Source organism: Mytilus galloprovincialis, chromosome 6 (assembly GCF_965363235.1).
Source record: "Mytilus galloprovincialis chromosome 6, xbMytGall1.hap1.1, whole genome shotgun sequence".
In the NCBI taxonomy this organism is placed as follows: Eukaryota; Metazoa; Mollusca; class Bivalvia; order Mytilida; family Mytilidae; genus Mytilus; species Mytilus galloprovincialis.
Window position 1 is genome coordinate 43,224,767 of NC_134843.1, and position 17,563 is coordinate 43,242,329.

A 17,563-nucleotide genomic window follows, 5' to 3' on the forward strand; every position below is an offset into this window, starting at 1 on the left:
ACAAAAACACCATGGTCAAAAGTAAACAGACAAACTGACAATCAGCAGACCAAGTGCTTTGGTTGGGCTCAAGTTCCTGTTACTTTTATGTGATATATTAAAGAAACAAATGTGCTTAATTTGATTTTATTATGCCCCACCTACGATAGTAGAGGGGCATTATGTTTTCTGGTCTGTGCCTCCGTTCGTCCGTCTGGTTAAAGTTTTTGGTCGAGGTAGTTTTTGATGAAGCTGAAGTCCAATCAACTTGAAACTTAATACACATGTTCCCCATGATATGATCTTTCTAATTTTAATGCCAAATTATAGTTTTGACCCCAATTTCATGGTCCACTGAACATAGAAAATGATAGTGCAAAGTTCAGGTTAAAGTTTTTGGTCAAGGTAGTTTTTGATGAAGTTAAAGTTACATCAACTTGAAACTTAGTACACATGTTCCCTATGATATGATCTTTCTAATTTTAATTCCAAATTAAAGTTTTGACCCCAATTTCACGGTCCACTGAACATAGAAAATGATAGTGGGAGTGGGGCATCCGTGTACTATGGACACATTCTTGTTTTAAATCATACTTCATAAAGAATAGTTAGGAAAACTCAAAATGTTTTATAAATTATACTGCTTTGGAACCTATTTAACAAAAACATACCTTAAACAGTTGTCTTCAATGTCAAATGCTAACTCTACCAGAAATGGTTAAAGAAAAAGAAAACTGTTGTTATCACATTGAAAAAAAAATTATGCTCACACTTAAATCCTATGGATAATTCTTTGAAATTACTGTGAAAGTACTTTTATTCGTGGGGTACCAATTTTTTGTGGTTTTCGTGGATGACTTAATCCACGAATTTAAGTGTCCAACAAAATAAAACAACCATTGGCCAAATCAAGACATGGAAAGATCCCCATGAAGGTTTGACTACTGATATGATCTAGAGAATTTTTGATTTTCCTTAATCTGTTGATTACTTTATCTTGGGTTAATTAGTGTTGTCACTATGATTTACACCTGTCAATGTTTTTTTAATTTTCTACAATCCAGACTATTTGTAACCTTCGTTTCTAAAGGCTTTAATTTTTAATTTTTTTTTTTTTTTAAACTAAAATCAACAAATTTAAAAACCCACGAACATGTAAATATTGCTCAAACCACGAAAATTGATACCAACGAATTAAAGTACTTTCACAGTAGTTAATGAATAATTTGAGCTTTCCATTTTCTATGGAATATCTCTATTATATAGACTTTTAATAACAGTTTTTTTAATACAAATACTCAGGTTGACGGGTAAATTGTAGTGGGAATTATTTTTCTTTCTTATACAGAACTACATAGGAATTTTGTTGATACTTGTTCTGTACAAGCTAATAAAATGTCATCAGTCACAATATTATAAGAAACCTAGAGTAGACAGACCACCACCAGGAGTTATCTTTCCTGAAATCAAAAGACCAGAAGCAGACAGAGGCTTACTTCGTTGCTCTAAATACTTTGCCAACTTTTTCTTCTATAAGTTTGGTTTACAGGTAAGATGTTTTTACATTCACAAATAAGTAGTTAAAAAACTTGAAAGCTTAATCATGAAATTGATATCTGTAATTTGTTTTTTTATTTGCTCCTTTGTTTTTCTTCATTTTCTATTTAAATTTCTTAACTTGCATTTTTATTTTCTGATTCTTTGAATTACAATACAATGACAACCTGTTCATTCTTCTTTATACTAAATTGGGGTTATTTTTTGTTGTTTGATTGCTGTCCCCCTGAAATTTACCTTGCACATAATCTTCTATTTACCTTGACATATTTAAAATGTTTTATTTGACGTTATATAAATAACACATAGCTGAGCGGTGATAGAGCAGGTTGTTACCCGAGATAACATTGTCAACTGTGGCAAAGCATGTCTATGCTTTTGCAATAAAGATTCATTCATTCATTCATTCAATGCTTTTTCAAGGGGTACCAGTCTGCTTTATCACCCTCTCAGCTATGTGTTTTTTAATTCATTATACTGAATGTCCTATCATTATTGCCTTTTACAGATGAATTTTATTTTGAAAGTAATATCTATGACGTCACGTACATAACAACGTCTTGACGAGAGGGTGACTTTCAAATTGTCACCCTCTCGTCAAGACGTTGTTATGTACGTGACGTCATAGGTACCCCTTGAAAAAGCATTGAATGAATGAATAAAAAATAAATAAATAAATAAATAATCTTTATTTCAAGAGGATGATCCCATTAGTTAAAACTAATCTTCCTGAGAGTCCTCAAAATAATAATAACATATTTATAAGTACATAGAGTATTATAAAGTTATATTATACACAATATACAATTGTATTTAAATAATAATGAAAAAGCATATTAATTTACACAATTGATGAAAAATTTGTAACATTTTGTTTTAAAAGATACAAGTGTATTACTCATTTTTATTTCATTTGGTAAACTGTTCCATATTTGAGAACCTGAATATGTAAATGTTTTCTTTAAAAAATTTGTTTTTGGTTTTGGAAGATTTAATAGTTTTTCATCAGCTGAACGTAAGTTATAATTTTGATTATCAGTAAAATGAAAATTTTCTTGTAAATAGTTAGGAACCATACCATTTAATGATTTAAATACAAGTATTGCCTTTTGGTATTGAATGTGTTTTTCCACATTTAACCAGCGTAAACTATTAAACAATAAACTGGATGATGTCATTATGTCAGCTTCTACTATAACCCTAGCAGATTTCTTTAATAACTTATTAAGTTTATTTATTCCACTTTCACAACAGCTTCCCCATATATTGCAACAATAATCAAATAATGGCAGAATATAATGAATGAATGAATCTTTATTGCAAAAGCATAGACATGCTTTGCCACAGTTGACAATGTTATCTCGGGTAACAACCTGCTCTATCACCGCTCAGCTATGTGTTATTTATATAACGTCAAATAAAACATTTTAAATATGTCAAGGTAAATAGAAGATTATATGCAAGGTAAATTTCACTCAGCCATGGGATAGAGTAAATCAACACCCTCGTATTAGCCAATCAAAATATGGCATTTTAATGTAAAGTATAATAATATATATTAACCTTGTTTATGTTTCAGTTATGTTACATCATGTTAGCAGTAACCATTTGTGTTCGGGTGGATGTTTACAGTGTCATCTATGCTGTCATTCTGGGAATACTTCTGGTCCTCAGTAGAAGAGGGAATGCTTTGATATGGCCATTGATTACCATTATTCTGGCTGTTATGTTACCTTTGGAGTTCCTCATTTGTCTGGGGCTACCTAAAGGGTTGTGTATTGGTAGGCAAATTCTTAGATTTGTTTCAGCATATTAGTTTATTAAGTGTAAAAGTAAAACTGATGGAACAAAACTTGCTCAAAGTGACTCTGATTGGAAATGTTATTGATTTATAGAACAAAAGTTGCAGGAATGACAAGTTATTTTATACAAGATACTCTTTTCATTTAAGAGCATAGGATACATTTTTGAAATAAAGCTGTTAATAAAATGTCAGTTGAAACAGAAAATATAAACCATCCTACAACATGTAAAAGTCTTTAAAAGATGTGAAAGAGAAACGATATCACTATCAAATAAGTTACCATTGTAAATGAATGAAAAAATAATTTGTATGGTGCTGAGTTCCATATGTATAGACAAAAATACTTTTATTTAGCCAAGTATTCTTAGGGTTAACAAAAAGTAAATTTTGAAGATACAAAGGGGTGCAATAAGAATTTGGCAAGTAAAAAATAGATGAACATCACAATACCAATTTACAACAAACCAATCAATAATCAATGAAAATATTGCTTGGAAAACTTCTTGATTTAGCATTGTGATTAAACAAGGATTGAGTTCTTGTGCTTCAGAAAGATAAGCAGTTCCTGCACCACTAGTGCAGTTGTCAATCTCCATTTCACTGTTCTTTGTTCGTCCATCATTTGATATGCCGGCATTTTTTACAACAATGCCAAAATTATTATTGTGCACTTACTCCTGGAAGTTTATAATTTAGTTTTTCTTTTTCAGAGTATCCTTGGTCTTACATTGAGATCTTTGAGAGAAACTTAGAAAAATGGCTGTATCTGCCTGACTATAACTTCCCACCAAGAGCTATCAAACTTATTGGTAAGTGCATTCTCTAAATATCTATCAAAAGCTGTCAACTTTGGAAAAATCTGGATTGCTAAGATAATCAGATAAATTGGAAGAGACATTTGCATGGTATGAAATTATTTTATCAGAAAACCTCAATATATTTTTAACAAATAAAAAAATATTTTTTAGTAAAAAATACACTTTAAAGGGGCACTAGCTGTCAAATTCATGTTCACCAATTTTAATCAAATTCTCATATTTTATGTATAACAATGTAAAACATTTATCCAAACTATTTAAAGTCTAAAATAGATAATAAACAGGGCACAAGCATGAAAATATGTAGCTTCGTTTCGTGTGTATTTCAGTCCAGACGCCATCTTATTAATTATCGAGTTGACCTCTAAAGTCATGTGATGACCATATAAGCGATGTAAACATAAATATAGATATAAATAGATTAAGCAAACTCATGCTGTTGGATTATTCTAGGTCTATTTAATCTCATATTTTAAATGAAAAATGAATGTTTATCATCGTTTTTACCTGTATAAGAATGATTTTTTGTGGATTGAATCAGTCCATCAAATGATTTATCTTTGTTTCACTTTCAATGTTGACATTCTTTTCCTTTAAATAACTTTACACATACAATTCACATGTTTTTCATCTCAAGCTAAGGGGTTAAATTGAAGTTCACATGAATACCTATTCAATGAGGTCGAATTATTGACTTGCAATTTTGTAAAATTTTATAATTTACCTTAAAATTGTTGCTTAATTACATTTTAATTTTTCAGCTGATACAATTCAACTTTTGTTGATTTGCCTACAGTGGCAAGTGTTCCGACGTGAATCAAGTGAAGGAGATTCGCACCCTGGAGGTTCCAATAAGGATATTCTAGAAGAAGTTGAGGCCAAAACTCCAATAAATGTGCCAGACTTTACTGGACATGCAAAGTAAGAATTGTCTGTCATCAGTCATCATTTATAGTCAGAAATCTGCAATTCCAATTTTTTATGCCCCACCTACGATAGTAGAGGGGCATTATGTTTTCTGGTCTGTGTGTCCGTCCGTTCGTTGTCCGTTCGTCCGTCTGTCCCGCTTCAGGTTAAAGTTTTTGGTCGAGGTAGTTTTTGATGAAGTTGAAGTCCAATCGACTTCAAACTTGGTACACATGTTCCCTATGATATGATCTTTCTAATTTTAATGCCAAATTAGAGATTTTACCCCAATTTCACGGTCCACTGAACATAGAAAATGATAGTGCGAGTGGGGCATTCGTGTACTGAGGACACATTCTTGTTGAGTATATATTCATGCTTAAACAAATGTTTTTTCTGATATTAACTTGAGTGTCTGTAAAACTTATAGATGGAAGCACTATTGGACATTTGGTCCACAGGCACATATTTAACCATGTTTATAAAAAGGTATGTAGAAGACCATCAAACAAACATTTGCATTTTTTTGTTGTAGATAAAATTGTCTTTGAAATTCAAATGTTTGTACCAACATATTTATATTTTTTAAACATGTATATAATTGAATAACAGTTTTGGCATTAAAAAACTAATGTATTTTCAGGTCATACCTTGATGTGTTGAAAATAGGCTTCTTCACCTATATGTACTGGGTCACATTGTTTATAATGTTTATCACTGGTGCTACAAGGATTAACCTGTTCAGTATGGGTTATGTGATAGCTGTGTTTGTGTTTATGTGGTATGGACAGGAGTTCTTATTGCTACCTCTGAGGGTTATTAGGAGAAGGTAAGGATAAAAATGTTCTCTCTGCAATGTTATATCAGTGTGTTTGTGATTATTTTCTACAGACAAGTATTCTTACTTCTTCCTCTAAGGACAAACAAAAGAAGTTAAGGATGATTTTTTTCTTCTTTCTGAATTGCTATGTAGTAAGAGTTTGTATTTGTTAATATGTTATGGGTAGGAATTCTTACTTTAACCTTTAAGATTGTTAGAAGAAGGATTGTGTAGAAATTATTTATCTTTGTTGCCTAGCGGTCAATTTACAAAACATGTCTGATAAATGAACTAATAAGAAGAAACATTTTCAGACAGATATGCATTATTCTGGTTTACATGAGCATGTTATTGAAAATTATAGTTTATTAATATTGTGATCTCATATTTCAGTGAAATTTTATTAGACATTTCCCTTAGATAGTAAAACAACTAGTATAACAGGAATACTAAGTTAAAATCTGTAGTCTAAGTAAATTGTTAGCAGCAAAAGTCTGCAATAAAATAAATGTTGGTGTTAACTTGAATGATATCAGGTTTTTCTAAAAGATTTCATTGTCTGTATGATCAGTGAATAAATAAAAATTTGATTATTTAATTAGAGTTTTTAAGTTAGTTTCTGTTTATTATATTTTTTACTCGCTATATTTGATGAATTTACTTGCAGATGGAACATGCTGATTGGTTATACATTCTTTGTACTGTTTATGAAAGCTGTGTTACAACTTCTGGGTTGTGTATATATAGACAAGCTATATACAGACCAGTGTTGGCTCATACAGCTCTTAGGCCTGACTTGCCTAAACCCATCTCACATATTCAATACAGGTTAGTGTTGGCTCTTACAGCTCTTAGGCCTGACTTGCCTGAACCCATCTCACATATTCAATACAGGTTAGTGTTGGCTCATACAGCTCTTAGGCCTGACTTGCCTTAACCCATCTCACATATTCAATACAGGTTAGTGTTGGCTCATACAGATCTTAGGCCTGACTTGCCTAAACCCATCTCACATATTCAATACAGGTTAGTGTTGGCTCATACAGCTCTTAGGCCTGACTTGCCTAAACCCATCTCACATATTCAATACAGGTTAGTGTTGGCTCATACAGCTCTTAGGCCTGACTTGCCTTAACCCATCTCACATATTCAATACATGTATATTCAATACATGTTAGTGTTGGCTCATACAGCTCTTAGGCCTGACTTGCCTAAACCCATCTCACATATTCAATACAGGTTAGTGTTGGCTCATGCAGCTTTTAAGCCTGACTTGCATAAACCAATCTCACATATTCAATGCAGGTTAGTGTTGGCTCATACAGCTCTTAGGCCTGATTTGCCTAAACCCATCACACATATTCAATACATGTTAGTGTTGGCTCATACAGCTCTTAAGCCTGATTTGCCTAAACCCATCTCACATATTCAATACAGGTTAGTGTTGGCTCATACAGCTCTTAAGCCTGATTTGCCTAAACCCATCTCACATATTCAATACAGGTTAGTGTTGGCTCATACAGCTCTTAAGCCTGATTTGCCTAAACCCATCTCACATATTCAATACAGGTTAGTGTTGGCTCATACAGCTCTTAAGCCTGATTTGCCTAAACCCATCTCACATATTCAATACAGGTTAGTGTTGGCTCATACAGCTCTTAGGCCTGATTTGCCTAAACCCATCTCACATATTCAATACAGGTTAGTGTTGGCTCATACAGCTCTTAGGCCTGATTTGCCTAAACCCATCTCACATATTCAATACAGGTTAGTGTTGGCTCATACAGCTCTTAGGCCTGATTTGCCTAAACCCATCTCACATATTCAATACAGGTTAGTGTTGGGTCATACAGCTCTTAGGCCTGACTTGCCTTAACCCATCTCACATATTCAATACAGGTTAGTGTTGGGTCATACAGCTCTTAGGCCTGACTTGCCTTAACCCATCTCACATATTCAATACAGGTTAGTGTTGGCTCATACAGCTCTTAGGCCTGACTTGCCTAAACCCATCTCACATATTCAATACAGGTTAGTGTTGGCTCATACAGCTCTTAGGCCTGACTTGCCTAAACCCATCTCACATATTCAATACATGTTAGTGTTGGCTCATACAGCTCTTAGGCCTGACTTGCCTAAACCCATCTCACATATTCAATACAGGTTAGTGTTGAATCATACAGCTCTTAGGCCTGACTTGCCTAAACCCATCTCACATATTCAATACAGGTTAGTGTTGACTAGTGCAACAATTCTCTGTGGAAAAGGAAAGATCAATTGTCTCAATTGTCTAAATTATATGTATAAAGGGTAATTCTAAAATGAGAATGAGATTTTTGGTGAATTGTTTTGAAATTTAACTTCTATTTGTGTTTTTATAATGATATTAGGCAGATGCACAGCCTTTTCTTGAATTAGGTGCTGTTTGGGAGCACCTGTTTTCAGTCCCAAAATTTTACTTGTTTATGCAACCCGATGACCTCAAATTTGACTCCTGAGGTTGACAGGTATGAATTTGTTTCTATTTTATTGTTTCTGTTTCTTATTTTAGGTGATTGTAAGGTTGAAGAAGATGACACTGGGCTGGCTTGGGATGTGATTTGTTTCACATTTCTCCTGCTACAAATGAGGATATATAACAGTCATTACTTCAGACATGTTGTAGTTATGAATCAGGCCCAACACAATCTTGCTTCTAGGTAAGAATTAGCAAATGAAAATTGTAATATTTGATTTCATCTAAGCATGAAGTCATTTTTAGGCCAAGTTATGTTACACAACATATTCAAAATGTGTATTGTGACTATTGTCTACAAAAACAATTGTTGGTATAATATTTTTTTTGTCAAGTTAGCAAACTTTAATTTAAAAGTGTGATTAATTGGTAAAGTTTCTTGTGTTCTCATGTTCGAATGTATTAGATTAATAAAAAGGAGAATTAAATCAATGAAACAGCAACCCAACACACCAATAAGATCAAATAATTATAGATTATCGTTGGTTATCTCAACAAGATTGATTTTCTCGCTTGAGTCGGTCACGGCGAAAGCGAGAAAAGCAATCGAGTTGAGTTGGCCAATGATAATCTGTTTATCGCTATTTTACCTATGACAATTTCATGTCAATTTCATTAGCAACGCCACGTGGCTCCTTAGTTTCTAGTGATAATTTTCCATCTCAAGCGAGTAGCATGATATGAAAAAATATCACAAAAAAAGATCAAAGGAAAAATGCACAAAATAGCGATAATATCATATATTTTGTCATTATGATTGAATTACTGTGGATTTATTATTATTTGTTGTATACCAATTTTCATGGATTTCCTGATTACGGGACAACAATAAAATTAAAAGTTGAACCAGTAACAAATTTTATATAGGCTTGTATGCAGACTTTGGCAAACCACAAACATGCAAGATTTCCTTAATCTAGAATAATCAGTACCCAGGAAAATAAATGAATCTACAGTGTTTGCTTTTGCTTTTTTTTTTGGAAAACCTCAAGTTTGTGATCAGTTTCTTATCATGTTCTAAGATATATGAAAGATAGATCTATTAGAATAACTTAACACTAATACATTTTACTTCATTAGAGGAGCAGAACTGATTAACCAAACATTAATAGAGAGTGTTCTGAAACAAAAAGAAGAGGAACGTCAAGTATTGGACAACATTAAGAAAAAGATGGACGCCATCAAAGAAAAACAGAAACATGTCAAAAAAGACTTTGTTGTGCCTGATGAACATTTTCAGAGTAAGTGTACAAAACATATTTTTATGTGGTAAACAATTTTATCCGAGATATCAGAATTAAGGGAATAGTGACTTCTCTTTTTGAAGCTGATAGGGAGAAGTGGTGAGACTTCAAAGTGAAGTAGTTGTTGGCTTCAGCAAACACCACTTCGTGCATAGAATGGGAGAACCAGCATCCACTGAAATATCATGAATAACTAACAAACTAAAAAGCAAAAATAAATTTATTAATTAAGCACTGGCATTTAATAGCAGCTATATATAAAAATGCCTGAAAAAGCAGAGCAAAAGACCAGAAATAAAAAAGAAGAAACTTTAGCTATGAGGCAGCACTTGAATGAAACCATATGAACTGCAATTATATTTTTGACCCCCACACCAGAAATATATATAAATCCAATATAGTTCAAAAATATGGAAGGTCAAGGTTCTCTTTAGGAACATTCACTTCTACCACCAATGAAAACTGATAGCCACTATATATTCAATAGTGTTAAAAGTAATTTAATAACAGAAAAAGTAATATTTTAACATTGTTTATTAAAGTGAATATAATAAATCCAATAATTTGTTTATATCAAAATCTGTACTTACCTGTCTGAAAACATTTGCAATTACCATTTTAAACCCCAATAAAACAATTTTTGCAAATTGAAGACCATATGAAAATTTTAAATTAAGGGAATTTGTTTTTAATTAACTTTTCAAAACACTAGTTTATATTGATAGGGGGTTAATAAAGGAATCCTAAGAGCAAAAAAAAATATATAGGTCACCGTGTTTGTTTGCGATATATTAGCCATTGAAATTTTGGAGGGAAAATGTTTTCTCTTGACTTTTCATAGCTTTATCATTGACAAGTTTATGTCCCCAAAAACTATTATAAAATAATCAAAATTCTATTAGACTTTAACAGACAGCCTATCATTATACATGTAAGAGAATTATTTATAAAAAAAATGGGGGTCACCGGTTTAAATTTGTTAAGGCATTCAAATGGATAAAACCAGAGGATTTCGAAAATCTGACCAAAATTCCAAAATATGACAAGCGAGCTTCCTTAAGGTCTTGCCTAAGATTTTACATTTGGCTGTATAATTTCAGCTATCAGATCTGGTGATTACTATTTGTTTGAGGAGGAAAGTGAATCAGAAGAGGAAGTTGGAGGCAAAAAGGTCAAGGACAGTGTTACTTTTGGTCAAGACGATGAAGAAGATGAAACACCCAATCCTCTACAGGTAAAGGAATGGAAAAAAAGAAAATAAGGATTACAAGTATAAAACTTTGTACTTGAGAAACCAAACAGACCTAAAACGTCCAATTTCATGAGGTCCATATTTATGTTTATGTTTATATCAGGTTATATGACAGTGGGCAGTCTTCTGAGGTCACCTCGATGGTTGAATAGATGGTGTCTAGACAAAAAAAAACATGAAATGGTGATATAGATTATCAAGTCCATGCATAGTAAATTGTTTATTTCAGACTTATTGTCATTTAGATATAGGTATAAGAATTTTTTTAAATAAAATATGACAATTTGAATCAAATCGCTAATGACCCTTTAAGGGGAGATAACTCAAACAATTTTTTTTTATTGAGGAATGATAGAAAAATGTTTTTACTTGTAGCAAGAAAACAAGGTTTGTGACATTATATTTCTTTTATTGTCTGAAAGCCTATTTCTATCTTCTCATACGACATCCCACAGATTTCTTTTTATTTCACAAAAGAGTGTTTTTTTTATGCACAATCTATGCAAATTTGCTCAATTTTGCAGGTCTTGCATACCTCTGACAATGAGAAATCATGTCATGACATGACATGACATGTCAAAAAGCATGTGAAAATGTGACGTAGATGCATACTTTTTAATATGAACAATGTTCATAATTTCACATTTAATATAAAAATTTGTGAATATAAAAAACAATATTATACTATTGTATTCAACAGTCTTTTAAAGCAACACCACTAGGCACATATTCAAAACAACTGCCAGTTTGGCTACATTGTCTTGATAAAAAAGCTCACAATATATCAATGTCAAGTTCTGATCAGAATTCAGTGTAAATTTCTTTATGATTGAAAATGCTCTCTCACAGTCAGATTTGATATTTGGATGAACTTGTATAGCTTTATCGAGCTTTGAAAGAATGTCATAGGGTTGTGTTTTTTTTTTTGCCATCTAAATTGTCATCTATTATCTCTGTCATTGCTCCCAACAAACTATATATGTTGCTATTGCCTGGTCTTGTAGCTTGAACAATAGCATGGTGACCCATACTTGTCATGATTTTTTTTGAAAAAATCATGGAAAAATCTGCATTCTGGCAAAGTATAGGAAAATCTGAGGAAAAATATACCAATATCTGACACAAAAAAAAACCAATATAAGTATTCAATAGCCAACCCAATGCCTGAATAAATATTTTGCCTTTCTTGGATTTCCTTACTTTTTTTCGTGTCAACTTTCATGTTATAAGATAAAATGGGGGACAAAGTAGAACAAGTTCCTGAGTGCTTATCTGACTATATATGCTTGTACACCATTCTTCAAATATCGCACTAATGAGTGTGCACAAAGGAGCTAAAGAAAACCATTTCCCAACCACATCTAACCTAAAAGTATTATACAGCAATGCACTGCAAAGCTTTTTAGGCGCTAAAACTTGTTCGCATATACTTTAATTTGATTGTTTTAAAAATCATATACTGAAATGTTGAGATAATTATTTCTATTGCAGCTAATATCAACCGCAATACATTCTGGGACTGATGCTGCTATAGATCAAGCTGAAGATGCTGAAGATAAGGTCAGTTATGGGACTTTTACCTTGTTTTGAATTTTACATCAATGGCACATAATGGTGCATACTTTAATCATGATTTATATGGTGTAGGGACATATTGCTACTTTTGTGTAGATGGCCTTAGATAAAAGAAATAAAATACTCATAGATTTAGCTGACTGTAACTACCTAAGTAATTTTATCAATATTTCATCAGAAACAAAAGTAAATGTACATGGGTCAGTTAATTATTGTATTTTTAATTTTATTTAGGACAAAGATCAACAGACAAAGGATAAAGAACAAGAGGATGAAGATGAAGAAGAAGGTTTGTAGCTTGGAGTTTGACCCTCAAAACCTATTTGTTAGTTTGATGATTTGTTAAAGTTGGCCCTTTGGATTACAGTTTATAATGTCTGCTATTTGTTTTTATGTTTTAAAAACTACTTGGTAGTGACTTTGCTATAATAGAACTCTTATCAAAAACTAAAAGTAACGTTTTATAAATTTTATGCGGTTGAAGCGTTTTCTGGGTTCACCTTCATTGGGAACTCAGATATCACTAATAATAAAATATTTGAATTTAGATTGCTTATTTGCTTGTAGTGCTTTAAATTTTCTGAAAGGAATAAACTAAAGTTTGGCTCATTTTCAAATTTTCTTATTACAAAAAGAACAGTTTGATAGACAACTGTCTTACCAACAAAGTTAAATCTCGCAAGATGTCTTTCTTTTGAAATCTTATGTCTTGCTCTTTAAAAATCTAATGTTAGTCAATACATTTTTGGGGTACAGTTGTTGTTAAAATTTTAACAAAACAATACAGCTTAAAAGCCTTTTGCTTTGTCTAATATGTTTATTATTTCATGTTTATGACTTCAAACTGATATCACACACAAATTGCATTTTGTCAATAAAAGTAACCAGAGCTTGTAAATTATCAATATTATAAATTGATAAAATTGATAAAATTTTAAATAATTTACTCTTTTTGCAGTCTCAGTGAGTAAGTAATGGCTCTTTCAATACCTCCATATATACTTTGAATTTATTATGATAAGATTCAAGGCAATAGGCTGTATGAGGCCCAATAAGGCACCTATTTCTAGCTAAATATATACTAGGATTTAATGGATAGTATAAGAATCATATGTTAAACAATGCCTAGACAGGAAATAGGTATTTTGTTCCGAAAGTTTTTGATCATGTTTCTTTTACAAATGAATTTTCTGATATGAATATTAAATTAATCAAACCCTGCACTGTAGTTTTCTTGAGTTGGAACTTGGAATGTAGTGTTGTAATTCAAAGGATTTTGTAAATTTTCATTGAAATCTTTCTTTTTAACCAATTTTGGATGTAAACATCAATGTTTTAAAAGAGAAGCTTAACAAAAATATTTTATTTCACTTTTCACTTATATATGTATCAACTTTGGCACTCTTCACCTTGAAATATTGTACTTTGATAATAAGGTGTTGGGGAGGGGGATGTTGCAAATAGTGCCCTTACCTTACTTACTCCTTTAAAAATAATCACCCGTAGTCAATCAAGCACTACAGTTATTGCACATCCTAGTCCTACTGCCTTGTTGGATAATATCTAAAACAAAATCACCAAAGAGTTATCAAACAGATAATTTTGTTACACAATTTAAATTGTTCTATAGATAACCACTTTTGATAAGATTGTGGAGAATGACAATGGAAATAGCAATCTTTCACATGCTCTAGAATGATGCCGAACATTTAGAAATTTATATGTGCTTTTCCAATCTGGAAGAAAAATCTAGTACGCCAGTTCACATCAAGAAATCTAAAAAAAGTTAAATGTGTTAGTAAAATTAACAAATCTAGAGTTATTGAATTAGAATTGACATGTATGTTTTGTGTGTTTTTCAATTGACCTATTTTTATTTTAGATATTATTGACAAAACTGGAACTGTTCTGAAGTTTATACAAAAGCTTCTGGAAAGTTTGTGTGATTCAATCATAGAAACTTGTAATAATATTTCTAAGAACTACAGAATGGTTGCTGACCAACTAGAAGATGAGATGAACAAGGAAAGACAAGGAATTAGAGTAAGGCGGGAAAATTATTTTTTATCTTAAATTTGGATAAAGAAAAATATAAAACAAAGTTTTTTACGCTTGTAACTAAGTTAACAAAAAGGTCATTATATGGAACATATATTTAGCTTTTTATTGAAATAGATTTAACATAAGATAACAAATAATCATGCATAACAAATCTTATTGGTTTGCCTTTTTTCTGATAGTGTAAAGCTTATTTGTATTAAACATTATGTAGTTTACAGCACCAGATATTTATAATTCTTTGATAAAGTAGTAATGTTTCGAAGAATAGTAAAAATGTACCAGAAGACTTATGCAGCAGAGATATATACTAGGTCTTTATAAATGGAATGTTAAGTCTTGATCACTTAATTGTTTAATTGCACATTTTGTTACAGCAATCCCTAAAGTTACATCATGAGGTAAAGTTCGCCATTTCAAATTTTGTGTTCTTTTCTAAGTTTGCTTTGATGTCAATGTAGTTAAAACGCCATCTGCTCACTAAACTAATATTGATATTCACATTGTAAAATATGGTATTTGGTTTGTCAGAACATAGGAAGTAAGAAGCAGAATAATTCTCTGAAAAAAATTCAGAAAATGTATGTTTGGTTGTTCCTTTTCCAAAAGCATTGAAATTCGTTAGTATTAATTTGATCAACATAAAAGTCCATTAAAGCTATTCCCTGTATCAAAATTTGTTATTGTATTGAAAAAATTTGGAAATTTTTCGTTTTTCTGACTTCAATATTCTAAACTAAAGTCTCCTTTGACCTTCTCATGGAAGAAATAACTTTTTTTAATGTGGATTCATTATTATTCATTGGAGACCGTGTTTTGTGTGTATACAATAATTATAAATATCACTATTTTACGAAATTTCCCTTTGGTCTTACTGTCTGATAATTTTCTATTCTTTCTCATCGGAGTCGATTGATATGAAAATTATTCCCAGAAACTAAGGGAGCACTTGGCTTCAATAACATCCTCATCATAGGTCAAATAGCAATAAACAGATTACCAGTGGTCATCTCAACTCAATTGCTTTTCTCACTTTCACCATATCGGCTCAAGAGAGAAAATCAATCTCATTGAGGTGATCAACAAAAATCTGTAAATATATGTTCAAGTCAGGAATATGACAGTTGTTATCCATTAGTTTGATGTGTTTGAACTTTTGATTTTGCCATTTGATTGGGGACTTTCCTTTTTGAATTTTCCTTGGAGTTCAGTATTTTTGTGATTTTACTTTTTCAATACATTATGTTTGTAAACAGATTGGCAAAACAATGAAATCAAAAATCCACAAAAATTGGTATTCATGAAAATAATTGAATCCACAGTAAAACTCCTGGTGATTTAATACCTTGTTTAACCCAAACGAAAATGCTCTATACCTGTATAATGCAACTTTAAACAAAACAGAGACTCTAGATAAAAAGCTTATGTACATTATGGAAATAAAGGTATTTTAGAAATCCTCTTCTTGGAAATAAAGGTATTTTAGAAATCCTCTTCTTGGAAATAAAGGTATTTTAGAAATCCTCTTCTAGGAAATAAAGGTATTTTAGAAATCCTCTTCTTGGAAATAGAGGTATTTTAGAAATCCTCTTCTTGGAAATAAAGGTATTTTAGAAATCCTCTTCTTGGAAATAAAGATATTTTAGAAATCGTCTTCTTGGAAATATAGGTAATCTCTTTTTGCACCATCAGTATTATTAATGCAAATTAACTAGCAATAAGAATTGTGAAAATGAATATGCCACTAACAAAGTATATGTAATGGAAATAGATATATCTTGGATAGCCATAGGTTTAAGGGACTTGTTGGGGCGGTTCACTATAATTTGGGGCAGAGGGTAATCCATATAGAAAAACATGGAAATAGCAGGCCAAGACTTGGGGTGTCTTCGTGTTTTCTTGAAATCCTAAGTTTTCTATTTTTGGAGCAGATAATATATAAATCATTCATCTCCATTTTTAGTAATTTACCAAGCATTATTTTTTGGGTAAAGGTTTTTGGTGAATAAAGGGAGATAATTATGGAAAAAAGTGGAAAAGAAAAGGAGTGTTAATGGTTTATCTGCTTCACAAGTGGTATAATTCAAGAATCGAGACAATTTGTTGCCCTAAGTCTAAGTTGGCAATTTCCATGTTATCTAAATGGACTTAGCTCTAGCATCCCATGGCCCAAGCAAGTCTTCAAAACAGGCCATAAAATTAGTACAATATCAGAGAAGTTCTTCGATAACATGTAAATTTGAGAAGCTATGTGATGTAAAAAAAAATATGAATGACATGATACATAATAAAAAATTGAAGAAAAAAAAAATTAGCTTTTTAGCAAATTATTTTTTTATAGTTTTTCTAACTTTATTAATTGTTCAATTTGTTTCTTTCAATGAGAAAAGTTGTTGAAATGTTTTTTTTTTGATTTTACAGAAGCTGTATAAATAGTATTTATCTTGGATATATATAAATTTACCTGAAATGCATTTTGGGAACTATGGAAAAAGAATAAGAAAGTGTGGGTAGACGAAGAATGATTTTGTTAAATTGTTGTGGGTCAGGAAATAAAAATGCTTTTAAAAATGTGGTTTTCTGTTTATCCATTCGCAAAATGCTACTTATACAGTTTTATTATATTGAATCATCTGAAGTTTTGGTCAACCAGTGCTGCCTGTAGATATGGCTTTTATTGATATTTTTAATGCTGATGTAATTTTAGGATTTTGTTCATAAGTTGGTTGTTTGGCTTTATAGTGATATTTATTTATGCCCCTGCCGCTAAATAGCAATAACCATTTTCCAATTCCTTTATTCTTTATAGGCTGCTGGCAGGGGCATTAGAATCATACAAACATATCTTTAGTTTTATTTTCAATTTTTACACTTGAAAACAAAAGGTGCGGAAAACTGGTTAGAGGGGGTGGAGACATTTTTATTTCTTTATGCATTTTTCTATTGAGTTGAACTTTCTGACGATGAATTTTTGACCATTATATGTGATTTTGCTTTTAACATTATAAATTCTATACATTTCCATAATTCAAATA

The 17,563-nt window shown here is 31.5% G+C and overlaps 1 protein-coding gene across 8 annotated transcripts in view; it reads left to right on the top strand.

The window, feature by feature from the left end:
* The window catches only part of LOC143079639 (piezo-type mechanosensitive ion channel component 2-like), a 120,009-nt gene that overhangs the window by 68,205 nt on the left and 34,241 nt on the right, over positions 1 to 17,563 (top strand). For 7 of the 8 annotated variants that reach the window (XM_076255092.1, XM_076255088.1, XM_076255087.1 and 4 more), the window contains 13 exons: positions 1,328 to 1,528; positions 3,116 to 3,317; positions 4,051 to 4,149; positions 4,920 to 5,079; positions 5,708 to 5,893; positions 6,552 to 6,712; positions 8,436 to 8,583; positions 9,480 to 9,640; positions 10,744 to 10,877; positions 12,387 to 12,455; positions 12,705 to 12,759; positions 14,353 to 14,513; positions 14,906 to 14,929. In XM_076255092.1, the coding sequence (XP_076111207.1) occupies positions 1,328 to 1,528; positions 3,116 to 3,317; positions 4,051 to 4,149; positions 4,920 to 5,079; positions 5,708 to 5,893; positions 6,552 to 6,712; positions 8,436 to 8,583; positions 9,480 to 9,640; positions 10,744 to 10,877; positions 12,387 to 12,455; positions 12,705 to 12,759; positions 14,353 to 14,513; positions 14,906 to 14,929 (1,761 nt within the window). The remainder of the gene's footprint in view (positions 1 to 1,327; positions 1,529 to 3,115; positions 3,318 to 4,050; positions 4,150 to 4,919; positions 5,080 to 5,707; positions 5,894 to 6,551; positions 6,713 to 8,435; positions 8,584 to 9,479; positions 9,641 to 10,743; positions 10,878 to 12,386; positions 12,456 to 12,704; positions 12,760 to 14,352; positions 14,514 to 14,905; positions 14,930 to 17,563) is intronic. The other variant, XM_076255090.1, reaches the window with a different exon arrangement.